General features: G+C 38.2%; 1 protein-coding gene and 1 long non-coding RNA gene across 3 annotated transcripts in view; one reads left to right on the top strand and one right to left on the bottom strand.

The window, feature by feature from the left end:
* The window catches only part of LUZP2 (leucine zipper protein 2), a 327,671-nt gene extending 311,927 nt beyond the window's left edge, over window positions 1–15,744 (top strand). For both annotated transcript variants that reach the window (XM_030039445.2, XM_030039446.2), the window contains exons 12-14: window positions 870–956; window positions 14,347–14,424; window positions 15,099–15,744. In XM_030039445.2, the coding sequence (XP_029895305.1) occupies window positions 870–956; window positions 14,347–14,424; window positions 15,099–15,203 (270 nt within the window). In that variant the 3' untranslated portion in view covers window positions 15,204–15,744. The remainder of the gene's footprint in view (window positions 1–869; window positions 957–14,346; window positions 14,425–15,098) is intronic.
* A 225-nt stretch (window positions 15,745–15,969) lies between these two features.
* Window positions 15,970–20,440, bottom strand: LOC115351954. The gene is made up of 3 exons (XR_003926958.1): window positions 20,174–20,440; window positions 16,480–16,605; window positions 15,970–16,078 (listed from the first exon to the last, which is right to left on the bottom strand). It is a non-coding gene; the product is annotated as an uncharacterized LOC115351954 (long non-coding RNA).
* Between the last annotated feature and the right edge of the window lie 3,462 nt (window positions 20,441–23,902).

Raw genomic sequence — 23,902 nt, 5'->3', positions numbered from 1 at the left:
GTGGTGCTATGCCATGGTCTAGTATTTAAGGCTGCAAAATTATGAAGCTATCAAGGTAAATTAAAAAATGCTGAGGTATATAAATATAGTGCAAGCTCCATACAAGAAAAGCAGTGCATATTCTTCCTGTTCATGTCCCTTTGAATCTTAAAAGTTGCAGGAAATATGGAAAAACGTGCCTAAAACAGCCAATATTTCAGTGGAAGGAAATTCACCGCTTATATAAAGCGGTAGCCTGGATTGTAGAGTAACTGCCCCATATAGCAGTCCATTTTGAGTGTAAGGAGGTAAGTGAAAGGCATAAAATGGAACACATTTTGCCAGCTCGCAATGACGTGAGGTCCCAGCAGGGAGAGACTGTAGACAGCTGAAGTAAGCTAAAGCAGTTCATAAACAGCTTCAACCCAGGGCCTAAATCTTTCCCAGAATCCCCAAGAGTCAGAGGAATAAGAGTTCTGAAAATGTGGTTTGTTTTCCCCCCCACCCCTCCTTTACCCATACCCCCTCCAAATGTTTACACAAAATAAGATGTAATTTAACTTGTACTTCATTATGATCTTGCTTGGTAACATACAAAGCAATATACCACCAAGTCATTTTGGCGTGGTCAGTTTTCAGGTGCAAAGTCTTGATTATTCATATGGAAGTAGTCCTTTACAAGGGAGTGCTTTAATGAGAATGTGTATTAAAACATTCCCTTCATAAAATTTGCTGAAAATGCAGCGTATAAGTAGTTAACAGTTTGCAATATCTGACCCATTGATTTTTTTTTGTCCTTATCCTGATTTTTCAAATGTGACTTAGATATCTGAAATTTTATCTATATTAACCTTTTCTTTTCTTTTCTTTTTTTTATTTCCTGTGTCCAGCGAAATGCCTCAGCAGAGAAGGAGAATCTTCCTGTGGCCTCAAGAAAGGAAGAAAATCAGAGCATCCAGGAGTGCGATTCTCAAGATGTAAGCTTAGCTCACCTAAAAATCAAGGTCTAATCTAGATTGTATGAAAACATTAATGCCTTAGGCGATTATCGATGTGACTTACTTTTCCTAGTCAAACTGGTACATATATTTTATAAGCCAGCTATGTTCTGCATTAAAGTGCTGAGGAGCAAACGCTCTTCGCTGTCAATCTATGCAGGTATGCTCTCTAGGGTTCTTTTAAAGACTACTCGGTAGAACTTGTAGGGTTGTTGCAGGAAGAGCAGCAGTGGAAAAGATGTGATCTGCTGTTTAACCATTTCAAGAATTGGCTTGTTCTTGGTTGAGAAGTTGCTGCATTACAGCAAAAGGCAGAACCTTGTTTACATAATGTTTCCACTAATAATCAGGCACAGCTGTCACAGATGCTTCATTTGATAAAACAAAACCTTTGGGGAGATGTAAGAGGTGACAGCATAATAGTTGAAAGTATGTAATCTCGTCCACTGCCAGTCTAGGAAAGCCGCAAGCTGTGTTTTTCTTATGACACGTCTGACAAAAACCTAAATCTGCTGCTTTTACTGAGGCAAAACTCTCATTCAAACAGCATGGTGGGAGCTGTTAACAGAAATCCCAAATGCATGTATTATGGCTGCAATTATAATGATACAAATAAACCAGGAAAAAAACAGAAAGAATGAGAGAGACAAAATTTGTTGAGAGAATGTTTTGGCTGCTCTGTAGTCTAAAAAGTATGGTGCTACCTTGACTAATTTGCAGGCGAAATATAGAAGACAGCAGGAAAAAGCCTGTCACAACGGCTCTTGATTGAACTACTGAACACATTACCTTCCTCCAAATGTAACTGACTCCTGCGGAGGTAACTGGGTAGCTTGCTGGTAGCAAGCGTAGTAATGTGTAGCAATGTGAGGAAAAGTTTGGAAAACAAATCTCAGATAATTCAGTATCCAACAAATTGTAAAAATCTGTATATATTATCCATTTATTACAAATATGTTTCTAGTTTTATTAGTTATCAATTATAAGTGAGTTTCCCTCTGCCACATCCTCTAGAGGGGGGCGGAGACAAGGAGAAATTGTGTATCCAGGAGAAGAGTCCATAATTTGCTGTTGTGCACCTTTCTTAATGTCTAAAGATGAAGGAAACTTCATTTCTTACTAATAAAAATTGAAAGAGGAGAAGAAAGAATAAGGTGTAAAATTCTGAAGTCAGAGTGAACTCCGTTTAGATTATGACTAGAGGTTGGTAACCACCTGGGAAAGTTATGGGAAGTTTGATGGAATATGGGTTACTTTAAGTAGAGGCTGAATTCATGTAGGCTGAATATTTGTGGAAAGAGGTTCAAGCAACTTTTTTTTACAGAAGTGAATGCATTAAAGCAGGGAGCAAAAAAAAAGTTGTTAAAGCATTTCACAAATCAAAAGACAATTTAATTTCTGTATCAAGTAATGCAACAAAAGATACCTAAAAGATGTACTTTTCCATAAAATGAAGTATTTTGATTAGGGTGTGATGGTGTCTTTTTGTGCTTCTAGCAACTCTAGTATTTTTAGCCATTTAGTCAGCACTGTATGCTGCTGGGTATGAAAAATTTGTCTGAGAAAGCAGAAGACTCCAACTGGAGTTAGAAGTCTCGGGAAGTCAAAGTATTTTTCAGGATTCAAGTTAAATTAAAATCTAACCATTTCCCTGCCTTCATCTAAGTAGCATTATAACGCAAAGAAAAAGAAATTAGGCTATATATCTAAATTTGAGTAAACGGTTTAAGTTGTATATCCTTTAATCTCTCAGTAAGCATATTTTAAGACCAATTCTATATTGTATGGGATATTTCCTATAAACTTTAAATCTTTAAGGTCTGTTAAATCTGTATTTGACAAAACTTCCTGTATGGAGGAAAAATTAGTAAAATTAGAGAAAGCATACCGTAGTGGTATTCAAATTCACCGTGCCTTGCTAGATAATGTTCCTTATTGGAAAATTAAGCAGGCAAGAGTTTTATCAGTATCATCTTGATTTTAAACATTTTGCTGCTAGAAATTAATTTTCCAGCTGAAAAATGGGTATATTACGGAGTATTCATAGTTGCATTCTGTTTGCATTAAAAAAAAAAAAAATCAATCTAGGTTTCACACTAATACACAAAAAGGCGTCTGTGAAATTTCTTTGTGCTGTGCTTGCAGTGTCTGTTGAAGGGAATGGCTTTGGGAGCCAAGTTACAAAAAAGATTGTTAGGAGAGCCACACTTACAAGCAAGGAAGCCATGAAAAGTCTGGTATTTATCCCAACTAGAAATAGAATCTCCAGTGTAATTAAAAACTTACAGATACAGGAAGACATGTTTTCTTCACAATAAGTGGGACTTTTAAGGTGTATCTTTTTTTATTTATTCCCATGTTGAATTGGAAATAAAAATGGTTCAGATTGCTTTTTGTTCATATAAAACCAATTGATTGGTATGATTCAAAGAGAATTCCAGGAGTTAGTTCTTGTGGAGATAGCTGCAAAGCAACACCCAGCCAGGAGCTCTTGGGAAGTGCAGCAGCATGGCCTCTGGCCCGCCGGACAAACTGCAACAGTCCGGTCGGTCCTCAAAGTGAAAGAGTAGATCTACGCATATAGCTCAGGTAATACACAATATACATAATGTTTTAGAGAAATACTTATTTTCAAATTGTGGCTGCATTCAAAGTACTGGATTTTCTTGCCAGAGGGACGTTAAATAATTATTTTCTCAGAGAATTTTCTCCATTTCTATGCTACCATCTCCCCGCTGACCTGTGAAGTTTTATGGGAAATCCGTCCTCCCTCCCAGGATTCCACGCTTGAACTTTCGTCAATGGCTCATTTGGAGCCTGTCACGGGAGAATAAAACATGCCAGTTTGTCAGAATCCCCTGATTTCGCTTCAAATACCACACAAACTGCACTTATGAAAATGGGAAAGTTTTTTGATAAACCCAAGGATTGATTAAAGAAAGGCAGCAAAATTTTCAAAGAGAACCAAAGCATTAAAATATATTTTTCACAACTGTTCCAACTATTTTACAAGTCCAAGGACCTACCTTGACCACTTATTGTCCTGTGGGTTGCTCACAGTGACGAGTAAAGTAATTTTCCTGGTTGTTTAAGTTGAAATTTTTTTTCTCTCTTACACACACTGTCCATCTGAATGTGGACTGCATGGGACATAATAACAGTGCAGATGGTGAGACTGAGCTGGTAACTGCTTCCCACATTTTATTATTATTTTTTATATCTTATGTTAACAGATAGGTATTTTTTTAGAGACAAGGAAGAATTCAAATTAATTACTTTTGAGAAATGAACTAAAAATGTCTCTTTCCACAATTAACCCTCATATGATGACTTCAGAGATACCACCTTAAATCCTGAAAGAACTAGAAGCAATTTATTTTCCTAAAGGTTCATATTACTTCAGTAGTACAAAGCTGAGATTTCTACCTGTGAACACTATCACTTTGAGGAAATTCCAGACTTGGGAATACATTAGAGTTTTTGTCATAATTTTATCATTATTTGGTTGTGTGTGTTTGTGTGTGTTTTTATCAGAAGTTTTTACAGCTGCTAAACTCCCAATGAGGGAAGTATAGGCTGGATGACAGGTTCTCATGTGCCATTTGTTTAAGAAAAAAAAATGAAGGATGAGGCTAAGACAAAAGAACAGGACCTCAATAAATATGCTTAAAACCAAAATGTTGCTTAGAACCCTAATATTTCAGCAACGCTTTCTCAGAGCTTTGCAAAGATCTTCCGATTGTCTCTCTGATAAACAAAACGTGATTTATGTTTTGGAAGAACTACTGTAGTAAACCCTCGCTAGAGAAGAACATGCAATGTTTCAGTTGTTAAGGCAAAAAATACAGGGAAAAAGCTAGTTGCTGGTCTCAACCAGTATTTTTTAGTCTGTATGGCTAAGCTTCCCTCTCTCTGTCTCAAATTTGTAATCCTACTGCAATTTCTTCTTTATGGTTTTAAGCATGTTCGTAATGATTAATGTAGTTTACATCGGGATGAATACAAGTGATGATTTGTTTACAAATGGGATACAGGCAGGCCAAATTATATTAGCTGGTTTTGAAAATAGATACTGCTGATACCTTAGTTGTCATGAAATTTGACATGGGACATGTAGCAGCCAGAAGTAGGTAGGATATCTTGTAATACATCTTGATTATTTCAAACCATCTGAGATTTGTCAAAGAAAAAAAAAAATCTGAACTCCAGTTTTCTCTTAAAAGTTTCCATTATTTAGATTATTATTATGTTTTATTAGATGAATCTTGTCAATACTATTTTTTCTTAGTCTTGTCCAGAGATGTTTTCCCTATGACTGGCTCCTGAAAGTCTCTGTGCAGAACCAGAGTTCTGCAGAACTCTTTTCCCCAGTATCATTTCCTTTTTCCCTCTTCCCAGAAGTTATTGGGAGATTTTTTTTCACTTTTACACCAGAGCGTACTTGGTCCCTTTTTCATATCAAATCATTCTTATGCATGTAACAAGTCATTTAAAACCACCTATTTGGTAGTGCTAAAACATCAAACTATTTATGAAGTGATTCTTTGTTCTCTGTTCCCATCTTAGATTTCTTGCTCTTTGTCCTTGTAGAGTCCTCTCTGATAAATAAAAGTGATAGTGCTTTTATTTACTGCCTTAATTTCCTGCAGTAAACAAACACTGCATGTTCATTAATCATTCAGTGACAAAGGACACTGAGTATTGGAACAAAACTTGTATATGTTTCTAAGCAACCACAGCATTTTCCTTCATTTTTCTCTATCAGTTTCAACGGCAGAGCTTTGATTGCATTGTACTCTCCCATTGCTTTCCCAATGGAGTAATAAGGGAAAAAAGAAATCATCATTATAACAAAATTTCAACCTGATAAAATTCTTAAAGTGAATTCAGTAATTCAGTTCCCTAAATGAGGACTACGAAGGTCATAAGAACTTACATAGTCTTAGTTTAACTGTCCGCTCGGTACACTGTGCTCTAAAATAGGAGAAGGATATGAAAAACTGCAGAAGCGTCTTATGAAAATGTACGTGCACGCTTCACATACGCCTCATCTTCGCATATCTTTCTTCTAAACAGTGAGGGTGAGATTGAAATACAGATCTGTAATAAATTCATGAGCAAAACTGATAAAACATGTCCTTGAATAAACTGTGGACCTAACTTGGCTAATGACGACTAAGATACCTAGTTTGTCGGTTGACCTAACCGTGCCATCCTTTTCTCCTGTACCTGGTCTAGTTTCTTCAGAACTAGCTCAGTACTTGTCCATCGTACTCTACAAACATCCCGCATACCTGCTTTAGTGCCTGCTGAAGTCTGTAGTGACGCGAAGGAAGGCTGAAACTGCAATATTTGGTCTACTAAATCTCTGTGATACCCTTTAGCAGCAGCGGAATTATTTTCTAATGGTAAAAGCTGAATGTAATATCACTTATTTAAACTTCTTGATTTCCTGTCCACTTGTGATACGTTGGATGATTATTTGAGCAATAAAGCCAGTTCTTATTTGCTGCGTTGATGCAGCGGAATACCCTTCTAGTTACATTGTTCAGCGGTTTGTGGATCAAATCGCATAGATTAATAGCCAAGGGACATGCTGAACTTGAACTGGCTTTTTGAAAATTCTTTTTAAATGAAGATGCACACTTGGCTGATCCACCTTTATAATTTATACATTTAGCTGTGAACCTCTCCAGCTCTGCTGTATAATTTGCTAGGCGAACTGAATACTGTAACTTCCGAAATTTTCCATACTTTACTGATCAAGCTGCATATTTTGTAATCAGAATTTCATACAAAGATCCTTCGTTAATCAAACTGCATGCTAAATTGATAAAGGTGCCACAGTATTTCAATATATATGCCCCACCTCCATTTTTCCGTCTTGTTAAATTTCTCGCTTACTGTTCTTGATACTTTTTTCCTCTTGTATATACAAAAAGTATTGCTTAAAGCAAAATGCACTCGTATGAAAATTTTATTTTACAAACACAAATAGATCGTTAATGTGTTTCTTAAAGTTTATGTAGAGCAAGTGACAAGCGTTCAACATCACTCAACAGAAGAAACTATGCAATTTGAAGAGAGTTAATAACAGTGAAAACAGTGAAATGGCATAGCCAACTATCAAACACACTTGAATATAATTTTCCAGAATTTCTTTTTCCTGAAGCCTTTTCCTTTGGAAAGGTTTTGCTTTCACTACTTGGAATTCTGACTGCTGTGTGCTAGAGCTTTTAAAGTTGAGTGTTCAAACATTAGATCCTTCTTGATGTTTTATGATAAAAATACAGCATATGTAATTTAATGAATATAATGTTTGTCTTACAAATGTGCCCATAATTACAAAATATATGGCAGACATACTGGAAATACCAGTCAGAACAACCTAATAGCAAAGTAAAGAATGTTTCCACACAAAAATACAGAGTTTATTCTGTAAAATTAATTCATTCACGGGTGAAAATCTGGGATCTGTCACTGATGGTTAGATACAGCACATGAAATTATTATAATTTTTATTAAAATAAGGAAATATTAGGGAAGAGGGGAAAAAAGAGAAGGCAAGAGACTAAGCTTCAGAGAAATGCATCTTTCTGTCTTGTTTGACTGCTCTGAGCCATAAAACTACTTGAAGAACTAGTCAACATTTACTTAATAACCATGTACTTGGATGATTACTGGCTGCAATTATAAGTATTGAAGGTTTGCTTCCTGAAGCTAGAAAAAGGAGGTTGATTGTGTGGGCACATGTTAATGAAGCTAGGACGAAACGTACTTGATTGAGAAGTCCTTAGGAACTGAAGAAAATATCAATAGCAGAATCTCTCCTCATCTCTGATGAACCTATAGATGTGACAGTTGCAGTTAAAGCTTTAATGAATGTTAAGCTTAGCTGGGTGAGGAAAACAAGGGAATGGTCCAAATACTCTTTCCAACCCGGTGAGGTAAGCAGTTTGTGGCCAATGAATAAAGCAAATGCTATTTGAATCTCCAAAACATCAGTTTAAAGTATAACGAGAAATTGGAGAATTGAGAATTTAGCGTAAAAATGCATTTAGCTTGCGTTTTGTTTTCAACGCCTGGACACCACATGGGGATTTTGTGAAATATTTGGAATGCAGTAGCGTATTGATATAGGGAACACGAGGACTGTGCTTCTGAAGGGGACCCGGAGTTAGTCTACCATCCCTGTTCCCTTTGAAACTGCCACCCTCAATCTCCTTAAAGGAATGCAGAAGAAAGCACAGAACATAGTTAAGGATAAAGTGTCTGGTTTGTTCTAAATGCCAGTGGCAGGAAATAGACTTTGGTAATGAAGTTAGAAATTTAGAATGTTGTTAGCTTTTTTGCTGTCGGTTTCATTAAATGCAAAACAGTACGCTGAAGTATTTTTAGCAAGATCTTGCATTAAAAGACATCTTTTCACCATGCTAACAGTAATTTGCACTGGTTTTAATGTTGCAATATTTTGCTCGTCGATATGTTTCAGGTAGACCAAACCATGCATGTGGAATTACCTTCTCCTTACTTTATAGCTTCCCAGGTATTTAGTCTTGTCCGCCTCTCCCATGTCCTCTGCCTTTTGATCTGCATTCTTTATCCACCTGTCACTACAGGCACAAATAAGAAAATATAACCAATGTTATTATGTTGTATTGTTATGTTGACCCTAGAGCCACGTACTATGCTTCTGGATGTCTGGGAAGACATTAGCTAAAGGACAAAGGGCAGTCATCTGGATACGGTGTCTTCATTTTCCCCAGGGTGTTAGAAATTTTTCTATTTTCTTAAATTTTCGGTATGTAGCTTAAAAGCCTGGATGAACTTCTCTGGAAGCACTAAGAAGGGGGACAGGCAAGAAATGGTTACATATTTATTCCAAACTTTAAATTATTACACTGAGGTTGAGATATGAGACTGTGTTGCCTGCTGAGTTACCTGGGACTTGTTCAGATGGTGACAGAACAGTAGTGCCTGTTCCCTGCCCTCCCATGAAGCCAGCGCAGATCTAAAACTTATCTGTGACCAATAGAGATTATGTGCAGACAAAACTCTTTCATCTTCTGTGCAATGTTCCCACTCCTCTCCATACAGCTTTCCGCACAACAGCGGGGGAGACAGTCCATACTGTGAAATGTTGTGTTACACTTGGCATGAAAACCAGAGCATCCTTGAAGTATTGCTGACAAGGTTTTAAATACAACCTGCTTTGTTATGATCGTACAAGAGGAGTCAATGGTGTTGCATTAAACTAACAAGACTGCCTTGAGACCTTTTTTTTTTTCTGGGACTTACTGCCTTTCATTATTTTTTTTTTTACCTTCTGAACATTGATTCTACTTGGATGTTTTTAGTCTTACAGTCTTAGCGTTTTATTAGCTTTCCTAGTAATAATCTTTCTAAAAAATATTAATTCTTTGGAAGAACAGCAATTGATCTCTGAGAGAAATGGGGAAAGCTGCTTTTTGCCCAGGTGCGTATATCTCTGTACAAGCCTACGTTGAGGGGGGAATCGTTTTGTACTGTGCTTCGTCCTCCTTGGCAGTGCAAGGAGTGAAGATAGCGAGTTACGAGGGATAAGGGTGCGCTCCCCTCTATTCCGTGGTGTTAGAAGGTTTGCGCATTGGAAACGTAACTGTCCTGCATAGAGGTTTTCAGAGTCGGCATCTTCCCAGTCTTCTCCTCTTCCTCACCCTCCCGCTTCCAAAAAGGGCTGCTGGAGCGCCTGCTCTTGCGGGAGAAACACCCAGGTACGAGTTTGCCCTCGTGTCCCTGATACGCCAAAATCTCGATTCGGAACTTGGCAAAATCCCAGTATCTCTTCCAGCAGGCACTTCTAAAATCTGATCTTCGTAAAATAGAAAAACCATGCTGACAATGTTTCAGCCCCTTTGTTTTCCAAAAGCAATTATTTTTGCTTTTTGCTAGTTTCCACCACGTCAAGCTATCATTCTGTATTTCTGTAATTAGCATACCTCTCACAGGAGTGAATCTGACAAAGAGAGACTCGCTCAGAAGAGCAAACAAAACATTCTTTCCACCACTGGGCACAGAGGGAACTAGCGGAAAAAAAAAAAACCTGTAATATTTGGCTTTTTTTGCCTGTATGTCACTCATGGCTCTGAAAGTTATTCTAGTGCATTGGTTTTATATCTCCCCATTTATCTGAGGTGGTCTTTAGCTGAGGGAAAGCGGGGGGGGGGGGTATGTTTGTATATTTATGTGTTTATATATACATATACCTGCACATAAATAGAGAAGCATATAAATATATACACAGGTGTGTATGTATATAGGCATGTGTTTGTATATATGCGTGAGGGTGTATATGGGTAGGTTTCAGTTTAGGTTGTGTTAAACCCAGTTTACAGTTATAGCAGGAGTTGCTGTTTGTATTGGATCTGCGTGGCAAGATTTTGGTAGTGTGTGGGGGGGGGGGGTGTTACAAGGGCAGCTTCTGTGAGAAGCTGCTGGAAGCTTCCCCCATGTCCGACAGAGCCAACACCAGCCGGCTCCAAGACGGACCCGCCGCTGGCCAAGGCCGAGCCCATCGGTGATGGTGGTAGTGCTGCTGGGAGAACAGATTTAAGAAGGCGGGGGGGAAACCCTGAGCAACAGAAACTTCAGCCAGGAGAGAGGAGTGAGAACATGTAAGAGAAAGAACCCTGCAAACCCCCAGGTCAGTGCAGAAGGAGGGGAGGAGGTGCTCCAGGCGCCGGAGCAGAGATTCCCCTGCAGCCCCTGGGGAAGACCCCGGTGAGGCAGGCTGTCCCCCTGCAGCCCAGGGAGGTCCACGGGGGAGCAGATCTCCACCTGCAGCCCGGGGAGGACCCCACGCCGGAGCAGGGGGATGCCCGAAGGAGGCTGGGACCCCGTGGGAAGCCCGCGCTGGAGCAGGCTCCTGGCAGGACCTGCGGCCCCATGGAGAGAGGAGCCCGGGCTGGAGCAGGTTTGCTGGCAGGACTTGTGACCCCATTGGGGACCCACGCTGGAGCAGGCTGTGCCTGAAGGACTGCAGCCCGGGGAAGGGACCCACATTGGAGAAGTTCGTGGAGGACTGTCTCCCGTGGGAGGGACCCCACGCTGGAGCAGGGGAAGAGTGTGAGGAGTCCTGCCCCCGAGGAGGAAGGAGCGGCAGAGACAACGTGTGATGAACTGACCCCATTCCCCTGCGCTGCTGCAGGTGGTAGGTAGAGAATCCAGGAGTCAAGCTGTGCCCAGGAAGAAGGGAGGTGTGGGGGGAAGGTGTTTGAAGATTTGGTTTTATTTCTTATTCCCCTACTCTGGTTTGATTGGCAATAAATTAAGTTAGTTTTCCCCAAGTCGAGTGTGTTTTGCTCGTGTCGGTAATTGGTTGAGTGATCTCTCCCTGTCCTTATCTCGACCCACGAGCCTTTTGCTGTATTTTCTCTCCCCTGTCCAGCTGGGGAGGGGAGTGATAGAGCGGCTGCGTGGTGCTTAGCTGCTGGCTGGGGTTAAACCACGACACTGTTATACCCATCTGTCTCAGCTTTAAGAACTGAACTGACTTAAAGCCGAGAGCCAGTGGATGTATACAGCTCATCCATAGTGACTGGTTACAATTCTGGCTATTGAGCTGCTGTTAACTGATGGCATATTGAAAGCCATCGCTGTTGTTCAATCTGTAATTTATTTGTTAATGATATACAAGTTTTCACTGGGACAAGGAATCAATAATGAATGTTTTATGATTTAACAACATAAAGACATAGGAGTTGCTTTGTTTAGAAAAATGTCCCATTCTACTATTTTTCTCCAACAGTGATCCATATGGTGTGTTACTAAAAAGAAAACAAATGTGAGTGAACAAATATAAAATACTTCAGACATAAATCTTCACTGCTGTTTTCCTACCAAAATGGCCTTTGTTATCTGGTCTGTGAAAAGAGTATGAAAGATTAGTCACTTATAAAGCATTTTTATATCATTAGCTTTTATTTTCTCTAAGGCAAACTTTTTTTTCTTTTGTATATGTCTTAAATGTTGACGTATATTTTTAATTTCAATTAATATTTTTGGATTCCTATCTCCTATGTATTGTCTTGGTGAAATAGATTATCTGAATATTTTTTAGTGTGTACAGTTAGAGTAAATTATGGATTTGTAAATGATCTTTTTTTCATTAGCATTATTTCTGTCCTCTTCATTACACAACCTGCAAGGCTGTTCCTCTTTTTGACCTGTAACATCTTTTGTCCTCAAGCTGCTCATCTAGAAGTCTCTGAAACCCTCAAATTTTTCTAAATATGACTAAGCTGAAAACATTTTTTTAATCTGGCTCGCTAGTAAATATATTTAACACAAGTCCTGCCAGGACCACATTTTTAAGCTTTTGAAGTATTAAAATTTTATTAAAAATTCTTACTCTCTGTCATCTCACTCTTTAAGATTTATCTAGAATGTAAACCACCTGTTGTTATCTGATTTTTTCATAAAAGGAGGAGTAGGTGCTTTATCAATAGATTTATTTTTTTTAATCAATAGTACCCTGATTATTCCCTATAATGTAATATTAATCCAACTTTTATTAGCTATTGTGTATAGGGGGAAAAATTTGAAAAAGAGTCCCCACCGTCAATCACTTCAAATGCACCATCTCAGAGGCTCAATTCAGTAGCTTAAACATGACTAAAGCCCCCCTGAAGTACTATAAAATCCTTGGCAGTACCACCGTCTCTCTAGAAGCTTTCAGGAGGGAGGCAGCCATCTCCTCTCCAAGTAGTTTTCTTAATAACATGTTTCATTTTCGTATTCACACCTGTTCGTAGATCAACTTTGTTACAGGCAAGGGACTGTCAGAATTTCTCGAGTGCAAAAACTTAATGGATTTTCATCCCCCTTGTCAATCTCTTACTTTTTAATTAACTCCAATCTAATGTCATTTATACTGAATGGATATTTATAAAATTTCTTGACATATAATTTTCATATTAGGGTGTTTATTTTCAGCGTTCTCTACTGAGTCAGGTAATTTTTATTGTGTTGCGATTTTAGGTGCAATAGGATGAATTCAGATTTACTTTCTGTTTTCTTAAGAAAGTTTGTCAAAAAAAAAAAAGCCTCAAAGCATACCATTTAGAGATCTTTTTTTTTCTTCACAATTCCTTTGCTGTCCTTGACACAAATAGCTTACTCTATCTTAGACCAATGTTAACAACTGTAATATAAAAAAAAAAAAAAAAAAGTTGCAGAAATGCCAGCAAACCCTGTAGTGGATATTATTGGGATTTTCTTGTTGAAGGCATGATTGCATTCATATTCCTATGAGCAAAGCTCATGTCCACATACAAATTATTTTTTCACCTTTTTTTCATTAATATGTTGGATCATGTCTAATGCGTAAAAAATAGTCTATCTAGGCTTGATTTAGCTTCAAAAATCTTGAAGGGCTTATGCTAAACAGGAAATATTTCAGAGGAAGTGTTATGTTAAAATTTAAAGTAAACAAAATTACTGTTATGTTGGAAAGAGTCTTAATGACTTTAAAAAAGCCCTCATTTATTTTCCCTCCATTTAAATGTATCAGTTTTAATAGCAAAACAAGTAGAGAAATTCGAATGTGAACACATTTTAAAGTAATGACCAAAGATTATCAATATTTTACTGTATTTCACATTTTATTTTCTTCACCTATGGCATCATTAATCCCACTCCTGAAGGGATTTTAATTTAATTACAGCAGAAATTTCAGTGCTGGGTAAATCTCTACTTAAGACTCATAACACGAGATCTCTTTGGTTCAAAAATCTACTGTGTAATTAATTTTATTTATGCTGTTCGACTGTTTTCTGTGATATTAAAAAGCATATTGGCAAAGAAAATGACATTATTGCTGGAATAAAATAACAGTGATGAATCTAACAAGCTTTTCTGTACCTTGAGAGTCATCTGACTTCCCCGTTCAGGGAATTATTATACATATCCCCACTCAGGGATCGTTATACCTAAGAGGTCTAGCAGTTTAGACAGGAGAATAGTAATAGAGAAGTCCTAACTAATGCTAGTTTTCAGCTGTTTGTTACTATTTCCTCACCCATCACAGGCAATTATAATTACTTATCGGTTCCATGGGACCACTGTAGGAATAAACTTCACTATTTGTGATGAGATTTAAACATGAGAAAAAAACATGTTAGGTAAGCGTTAAGTTGTTAAACTTGCAGCCGCATTAGACTGTTATAGGGACGATGGGAGTAAGGGATTTGCCTAGCTATGAAAATTTTGTTTTGCTCCATCTCATTAACTAGGCTAAAAAAAAACACTGTGGTTTTTTTTATTTTTTTGAAAACCATGAATATTTTAGGAAAAAATATGAAGTAGTTATCTCTGACATTTGTATTGACAGGTTGGCAAGACGTGTTTGGGGAATCGCAATAATTCAACATCTCGTTTGAAGACAGCAGAAGCAGAGACAAGCTTTCAGGTATTCTGTTTCTGAGAAATTCTCGGGTTTTTATTAAACGGTCTTGTAAAGCATGCAATTACTTGAAGTATATTTACGCTTTTGAGAAAGACCTGCTTTCTCAGTTCAGACTTTGACTGTACCTAATTGCTATTCATCTGTTCAAAATGGCTTCTGGTTGGTAACAATTTGAAAACTTATTTAATACCTGAAGAACTGGACTACCCTAGTAGTCAAATGACTTGATTTGATAATGTGATGTCCATAGCCCTGGGAATAGGAGAAGGGAGAAATTTCCAAAATAATTATATATCTGCAATGATGTGAAGCTGTATTCAGCCATGGTACCAATGGAACAGTCTTAAGCAAGTTGCACGCCTGAGCTCTTCATTTGATAGACCAAGAGAAAAAGATAAAAATCACCACGATTATAAAGCAGCATCAGACTTGTATGGTTTTGCACTGTCAAAGATTGTTCAATAGGTTTCCTTTAGTAGAGATCAGGATCCTTTTCTAGATGTAGTTGACAAATATCGTATTCTGTTGTAGTAGTTTAAAAGTGGTACATCAGTTTAACAGAAACACAGCTCTGTGAGTACTGTTGCCGTGGATTTTTAACACAATTTTTAATTTGCTTATGTATGTGCATATCGTGTATGCAATGCTTACACTGATGCTATTTTCCCCTTCAACAGAAGTTGCACAGCCCTCCGTGGACTAAACCTGAAGATAAAAAATCACCTGAAAGAAATGAGAAAAAAATTGAAGAGTCTGTTAGTACAAAAGAAAAAAACCTCTAAGCACTACCAATCTACACTAAAAATGCCCATCACTCGCTTCCATCTTCCTATTCTTTTTAGTCCAGAGGCATGAAATGTACCGGGTTTCTAAAGCATGCATTTTTCACTATTTTATGAATGTTTGTAAATTAGTCTAGAATAGACCAATTAGTACCTTCCAGCAATAATCCAAAATGGATGTTTGAAGAAATGCTTTGTAATACAGTCTAGTTTTTGAACTCTTGTTCAACCTGGTCAGTAATTGCATACTATATATTAGTTTCTTTGTAAACAACAGCCATTCTCAAGCATTTTCTCAGTCTGTTCTATTTCATGTACCTTTATGGCAGATTAGGTTATAAATCAAATTAAGAATTAAGGGGCAGTTAATGTGGGGGGAAAAAAATATCTGTGTAAACATAGTTGAAGTACAATACAACTCATAAGAGCAACTGTAAAAATGGAACAGTGGGGGTCCATGTATACTTACCTTTCAGTAATACCATTTCAGATCTGCTTACTTAAACAATAAAAGTTGTTTGTTTGGTTGGTTTTTTTCTAACTGCTATCACAACTAGTCCATTTTTGAGCACTGATGTGTTGACAGAAATGCAGAGTTAAAGGGATGGAGATAGAGTCATGGCTTTTAGGATCCAAGCAAAAATTTTTGCAGGTAGAACCGAGTTAAAATTTTACAGCTTTGAGTACTCGTCATGGGAAGTCAATTCCGTCCCTTACATTTGTGCTGATATGCACAGGATAAATATACTTTAAATGGTAAAACCCCATTTTGTCCACTACATGTGGCCTTTGGTCGCTCCAGCAGAGAGAAGTATTTTGGTTGGGGTGAGCTCTGTGACTCCTAGGTTCTTCCAGTTTCTCATGGGTCACATACCCTATGACGAGAAAGCAGAAAGGAAGGGGGAAGAAGGAAGAGCGAATGCTTTTGCTTCTTTGCGTGTATGTCATTATTGGTCTAATTTAGGAATTCATATGCCTCGTCTTGTTGAGATGCAAATTGTTCAAGAACTAGTGCCTTAGGAACAGTTAATTGCCTGATGCAATGCTTTTTTGTTTTCCTCTTGCAATGAAGTGTTTTAAGCAGTTGTAACTTGTAAACTCCCACCTTCCTCTTACTGCACACAGCAGCACATTACAACTTTTACTAGATTGAAAGTAGTTTACTTGTATTAGTTTGCTTTTCCTTGCTTTTGAATCAGTTTAAAAAGCACATAGGCATATCTTTTCTTTCATTTAGTGGTGCACTCTGCTTCAGTTTCACCTTTTAAGATTTTACCTATCCTTCAAGAGTCTCATCCAATAGCTGTCTGTTCCTTGCTGGTGTGAATAATATTTCACCCTGACGTCTTGTATATGCTCCTCTACTCAAAGGTAGATATTTCAGAATGGTAGGTTTCTCTGCCTGGAGAAATTACAACAATTTTGAAAAGAGAAGAAACTCATGAGCTGACCCCAAATGATGGCAAAGTACTGCTCAACGAAGTCGTGCTACTATCAAAGAAAAGATTATCCATGTTAAGCGTCAAAAGAAGTGAAATCCTGGCCACAAAATCAGAAAACAGAAAGGATCACTTCTGATCCTAAAATCAGTCATCATCAAACTGTACCTATCAAATACCGTATGCATTTGTTTCAGGCAAATGTGGGCCACATAGCAGACACCTGCTGCACTTCAGTTCTAGCCACAGCAAACCTGGCTGAAGACAGTCTGCTGTATTTCAAAATTTTCAGAGCAAGAGACTTGTGATCCTGTCATATATGCACGTGGCGCTAATTTCTAGTTATGTCAAAACCAACATTTCTTTGCGTATGACACACCTGAACTGAAATATCTAAGGTATGGGCTGAAAACGTCACTGAAACCGTTTCAGTCATTTGTCTAGAAAGCACATGGGTCTTCACGTACGCATCCTAGAGGAATGAGGTAAGCTGTCCTACCTGGCATTCGTTTCACCTTTCTGAGGAATTCAGCAGTTCTGACAGCATATCTACTGTTGTCATAACTGCTTATTACTGCTGTGTCAAGGGATGGCTTGGGGTTGGTGTCTGCACTGTAAAAAACCTGTACCTTATCGGTCACCAACAATCTAGCTTGCTTTTATTTATTTATTTGTTTTAACATACATGAAACCTGTGAATGGGTGAGCAGCCCTCTGCTTTTTGGGAATGTGCATCATGTAATTGGTGTTTCACCACCAGATAATTAATGTAATAAATTTGTTTACCATCAGAAAAACAACACAAAATATTGGGGTGGGTGGGGTGTTGTAAGGTTACTTTTTGTTTTGTTTCCCGAAGGTTTATTTTTAAGAAGCTTTCCTCTAGCTGTGGGATCATGATCTGGGGTATGTTTGCATGCATGTATGCTTTCACTTTTGTATGTGCCTTTTCCTAGGTGACGGTGAAGATCAGGTGAGACTGAACTGAACAAAGCTATGTTGGTGGGGAGAATTAATCCTCTTGCTTTGATTAAAGCTGTAGAAATCAGTTGTGTCTAGTCGGAGGATTACTTGACTTCCTTCAGATGGGACATTGATTGCCACTCGTTTTCAGTGTGATTAACAGCTTGACTTCTTGAAGGTGATGACTGGGGGAATCCCTGCTTATCTTCATACCTACTATTTTTAGAATAATCCACATAATGATACAGAATGAAGAAAAATAATGATGGATAAATTAATCTTTTATCTGTACATGGTGTAGGTGTATCTGATCTATTTGGTAGGTATGGCTTAACAAATCTTGCTAATCTGAAGATTCTAGTCTTGTATCGAGAGGTTGGTACACGTCTAGAGTGAAATCTATCCTTCATGGTTGTATCTCAGAGAAGTGCAGTTCAAAACCATATTAACACCTTCTCAGTTTGAGAGAAAACTTCTTTTCAATTTATACCTGGAAAAAAAGAAAAGAAATTTTTTAGGGAGAACATTGGAATGTATAAGAGTTTGTGTGGTAGAAGTCAAGGATTTTGAAAAGAAAGAAAAAAAACCCACCCAACCTCACAATAATGCTTCCAAGCATTAACATTGCTTGTCACTAGCGAAGGTGTGTATATTTTCCCCTCAGTGGATCAATAAGCATTCTTTCATTCCAGCCGTGAGAGTGAGTAGTTTCACATCCCAGCGCTGGGATGAAGCTAAATAGGCCTTGCTATTTCCTCTGATTTGTAGTTACTCAACATTATAAAGAACATGGTCATAAAGGAACTTCAGTTTATACAATCTAAGTCACAGTCGCACTTACTTGGTCTCTCTAGAATACTCTAAACCCCTTTTATGATCAGGTTCAGAGAGAACCATGTCACTGGGTTTGTTTCCCTGTGCGGCCTCGTCATACCACAGGGCAGCACATCTTCAGAAAATGTTTTGTAATTCCGTGCGGTTGCCTGGCAACCAGGTCATGGACCATATCCTTCTCTCCGTGATTAAGGATTACACATAAGGAGGCAGACCGCTGTTCTATTAAGTGCTCTGAAGTTTAGCAGTTAAAAGCAATTTAATTTCCAGTTTAAGAGCAGGCCAAACATATTCTGTTTTGTAAGAGGATGAGACAGAGTTTAGATCGTTTCAAGTTTTAAACTTCTGTTTCAATTTTCCTTTTGTGTAATAGACTTCTCTGAATTAATCTCTCTTTATCCATCCGTATCTATGTGCATATGTATTTGTAAGCATACATGCATATTATATATATGTATATACATAAATTTACATGTAAATATGCATATACATACATGAGTGCGTATGTAGATTAAAAATTCTGAAGTGAGATTTCATCCATGGTCAGACTTTAATTTGCATTAGAAAATTTGTAATTAAGAGGAGTTCACTTTACCAAAATGACAAAGATCAAGGCAATGCCTATTTACAAAAATAGAACACTGTGTTCCTCTGATTTTCTTGTTGAAAAGCTATAAAAATGCTTAAGCCTATTTGTGTTTAAAATGGGTCATTTTCTGCAGTAGAACATGGCAGATCATTTTGCTTGAGTTAATTTTATTAGTTTGGTTTCTGCTTTAATCATCAGGATGCATAAAAATAAGTCTTGGTGCTTCTCTGCTTCTAAGAGAATGAATCCAGCCCATTGTTGACCTTTCATACTGAATTTTATATACATTGGGTGTTTTTCATTCAGTTATATGATAACCTGTGAAGTTTGTATTTATTTATTTTTTTTCCGAAATAATGGGCTATAAAACCCAAAAATTACAGTGGCAGTCCGGTTCAGATGCATATGTTACAAAGTGGTCAGAAGGACTGACTTATCCATTTAAATAACTTCTTTCAATATGAACGAAGGAGGCTCTCACTGAGTCTTAGAACATTAAACTTAAGATATATTTGTCACAGGGGGATTTAAAAATGAGAGAAAGAGGGGGTTGGATCACTTAAAGAATCACCTCCAATTGTATTAACAATAGAAAAAATTATTTAATAGAAATTTGTATAAAAGTGCGACTTCACAGAATTCGATGGCAAGGTTCACTGTATTACTTAGTACGTGGATGGAATGCATTCAGGAAAATTAAATCAGAATCAAACTAAACTTATCTATATAGGGACCAAAACCATAATAGGGTAAAAGGGAATGTGGGAAAAGGTAAGGAAGACCCTCCCGTTGAGTCATGAAGTTCAGAGAAGCCCCCCTTGCTTTCTAAACTCCTGTTGGAGTCTAGGGCAGCTGGATTGACTCCTAGTTCCAGACTTGGTCACCGGTTTACATCTAAAGGGATTATGAGCATAATAGCAGCCTAAAATTCATTCACAGTTGAATAAAAATCGCGACAGTAATTTAAGTATAAATTTGAAAGTATTAACTTATATCTTATAATATACTAGCTATAACTTAATATCTTATAATACACTTGCTATAACTTACTTATTATAGACTATTCAGGTTAGTACACGTGTGTGCATAAAGACACTAAGAAAAATACATGTAAGAGAATAAAAGAGAGAGAAAAAGAGGTATACCTGTTAAAAATTCCCCTCGAGGTCAGTGAAAATCTTCACGTCGAATGCTTCAGCGTTTGTCTCCACGGGCAAAGGGTCAAGTCTTAAGTTGCAAAGAGAATCAGCCCAGGCTGTGTCGGTTTTTGGCGACAGACCTCCGATTTTCACAAACAGGAAAGTTTGCGAGCTCTGAGAGGTGTCCCATCCCACTCAGAGGGAGATGCTGGTCACAGCCCGCTGCGGTCCAGGAGAGCTCAAAGGGATTCGCTTAGTACCGCTGCTTATAGGTCTGGGAGATGATCTGTCGACGCGGAAGTCACAGACACTGCACACAATCAATGTGATCAAGCAGATGCCACTTTATTGCCCAAATAGCTTGGTTTAAGTATACATTCTAGTTCCTGTTCATGCGCAAGCCATCTGTTGATTGGTTAGCATGTGCTGTCCACGCGCCTAAAGCGATAGATTGATTGGATAAGGTCTTTTGATCATGCGAATGGTTCCCTCCGCCTGCGTCCTGTCTTGAATCCTGCTTTCAGTCACGTATACCCGACCTTGTTCTACTTTTTGTGCTTGTTTCATCAAACTTGTAGCAACAGTTGACCTTCGCTACATCCTTGAGGCCTGCTGCCTGCAGAGGCCTCTGGCTCACAGATGAATCAGTTCCATTGTGTCTGGATTGTTCACTATGGGTCCATTGCTTTCCAGATATCCCACAATGATTGACTTTTGTCATCAACAAATTGCTAGAATCACAGCTGCGCTGGAAAATTCTGAGACTGTTTGAGAATAACTCAAAACATGGATATGGGATGCTCCAAGACTGTCAGGGGAGGATTGTAGTGTCTCAAGGTTGTTATGAGAAAGAACTGGCTGCAGGTTGTTATGAGAACTGGCCGCTCCCGTCCCCCGCCTCCGCTGGGACGCGGGAGTCCTTGAGGCGCACAGCATAACTCCCTGGTTTAGATGTGTAAGAGTTCCTGGCACAGTCAAGGGTCGCTTAACTGCCCGACTCGTTACACTTAGGCTAAGGCTTAGCGAGCCTTCCCGAGTTCGTAAATCAGCCCGCAGAGGGGAAAAGAAATGCACCCCCACGACATTGAGTTCTGTGTCTCTGCCTGACCTTGTGGCTTTGGGAAAGCTGTCTCACTCTCACTTCTGGAAGTACTTTGGTACAAATGAGATTATACGCTACTTTCTGTAACATGAATATATCAGTATGGGATGAGGTAGTTTAATTTTAAGGCAGAGCCTCAGATTAAAAAATGTTATAGAAGCATATGAAATATTAGCACATTTTCTTTGCTTGTTGAAAAAAAATCCAAATTTTATTTCTTAAAGGGAAGCTCCAGAAATGGGTGAATTTCTGGAAAAATCTCAAAACAGTTAATAATAGCTAGAAATACCTATTGTGTTTGTCTGTCTTCTATTTTAAGCATTTTGAGCATTCCTTTTTCTATATATGTTGACAAAGGTGTCTATAAGAAAAATTCCCATTTTGGCTCCACTTAAAAACACAAGAGAAAACTGTTTCGTGATGAGAATAGATAGCAAAGACTGCATTTGCAATCCTACTTGGTAGTTGCCATTTAATTTTACTTCTAGGGTTTCTTTTTAAAGTTGACCAAGCAATCAACTGCAGCTGGCACACTTGTGATTAAATATGTATTAAAATGCACTGCTATGCAAGAATTAATGATTGATTCAAATGAATAGTTAAAAAAAAAAAAAACAACAAACAAAACCCCAAAAAACTTAATTATTAGTCATACCCAGATACCACTAACTTGTTCTTCCAAAATATTCTTAAAGGTGCTGTGAATCAAGAATATACAAATTAATGATCTGTAAAACGAACTTGATTCTACTGTGATATTTTAGTAGATAATTTTTTGCCTTAATTCAAGCCATGGAACAACTCACACCTAAAGTAAATCACATATGTAAATTAACAGACCAACAAAACAGTCACTAACTGTGTTCTGTAACGGAAAATATTTTTCCTTCAATTTCTCTAAGTTATTTTCAAGTACAATAATATTAGAGATTTACTTCAATGCTTTCACCTTGATTTGCACAGTGGAACAATAGTGTCCCAAACTTCTTTATACACTGATTCAGAAAAGTAAGAAAGATAATGAGAATTTTATTTTTCCACAGCACGTTCAACCTTGTACTACAGCAATGATGTAGTGATCTCTTCGTACTTTATCATGATTAATAGTTCAATTTTATAGATTCGCATACTGTAATTAACACTAATTGCAAGAGATTAGAGTTATGTATTGGTACCTAGTGACCAAGCTATGTGGAACCAAATGAAAGTAAACAAAAGTGACTGTTCATTTGAAATCATTGTCAGAAATGGATGTAGTGGTTGGCGGGGGGGGGGGGGGGGGAAGCCTTCTTTTACAGATACAGGACACTTCGCAGACGTTCAGAAGAAACCACGGAACAAAATTAGCAAAACCAGCAGTTCAGTCTGTATTTAGGTACGTACATAAACTGTGGGTGCTGGCATCTCCTAAACGCATGTATTTACATCAGCCCCGCTCAGACAGGAGCTTAAGATGTATCTGCCCGCACCCTTGCCTTAATGGTACAGCCAAAAATCTAGGCTCTGTTACCCATGGTCAACAAGTAGCTTTTTAAATACAGAAAATCACAGCCCCTGAATAAGACACAATGAGAAGGAGTTTGAAAACAAGTCTGTTTGCTGCTGCTGTGTCTTCTCCTTTGCACTTGTCCTCAGCCCATCACTTTTCCATCGATACGTGGGCGGCATGGAAATCTGGACAGCTGTCCTCTGCAGCTTACCCAGAAAAGCCTTTTCTCACCCACGAGCCGTGCTGTGGGCTGCTCCCTGTGCATTGCAGCAGGCTTTTCTTTGGCTGCCTTGCTCACTAGCTCGCTCTTTCTTCTCTTGCTTTCCCCCAGCTGGCAGTAGTGAAGCTTCTCCAAGCTCCCTTCTCCTCTAGGAAAATGAAGGCAGCCTTTATTTCAATAAATTGTTTTAACTTTCCGTAATCTACGGGAGCATTGCAAACGGTGAACACAGACAAAATCCACGTTGGTGGTCTTTGATCCCACCGGCAACAGATTTCAAAGTGTAAATTTTCCAGTCTTGCAAACATGGCACAAAAAAACCCCAACAGGATACTTGTGACAAAATGTATATCCTTGACATGTTTCCAGTCATTGCTAAAGTATGTAACAGAAAGGTCATTAGGATTTTTTTATTATTTTTAAGCCAGGGGCACGGAAGAAAAAAGGTCTGTTTTCCCTGAGCTTACATTGGACATGAGTTAAATTGTTTTGGCAGAAAATAAAGGAAAGGTTGTACCTGGGGTAGAAGTCCAAAATGGAAATATCGATGCAAAAAATGAAAGCTAGCAGCTTCTTAAAACAAAGCCTTGTAATTGGAAGTGTTGAATGCTCCTAAAATAGGCAGTTCTTCCACTCCCAAAGACTAGAGTTTAAGTTAATATCAGGTCCGCTGTTTTGTTCGTGCAATCCTGCCAGTTTGCCGGTGCACCTGAAAACAGATGAGCAACGTTCTATGATGTTGCACATGGGTGTATATGCACGCATATTGCAAACATACTGCCTTGCTCTATACAATGCTCAGTTGGGGACTACTTAACTAAAACTGTATAATAGTTAGCAAATACATAGAAACCCAGATATTTGCCATGTATATGTCTTACTTCATAGCTGTAACTTAATAGGAATACTTTTGAATAACGCAAT

Source organism: Aquila chrysaetos, chromosome 16 (assembly GCF_900496995.4).
Source record: "Aquila chrysaetos chrysaetos chromosome 16, bAquChr1.4, whole genome shotgun sequence".
Lineage (NCBI taxonomy): Eukaryota > Metazoa > Chordata > Aves > Accipitriformes > Accipitridae > Aquila > Aquila chrysaetos.
The sequence above is the reverse complement of the archived record's forward strand: the minus strand, read 5'-3'. Positions and strand labels throughout refer to the sequence as shown.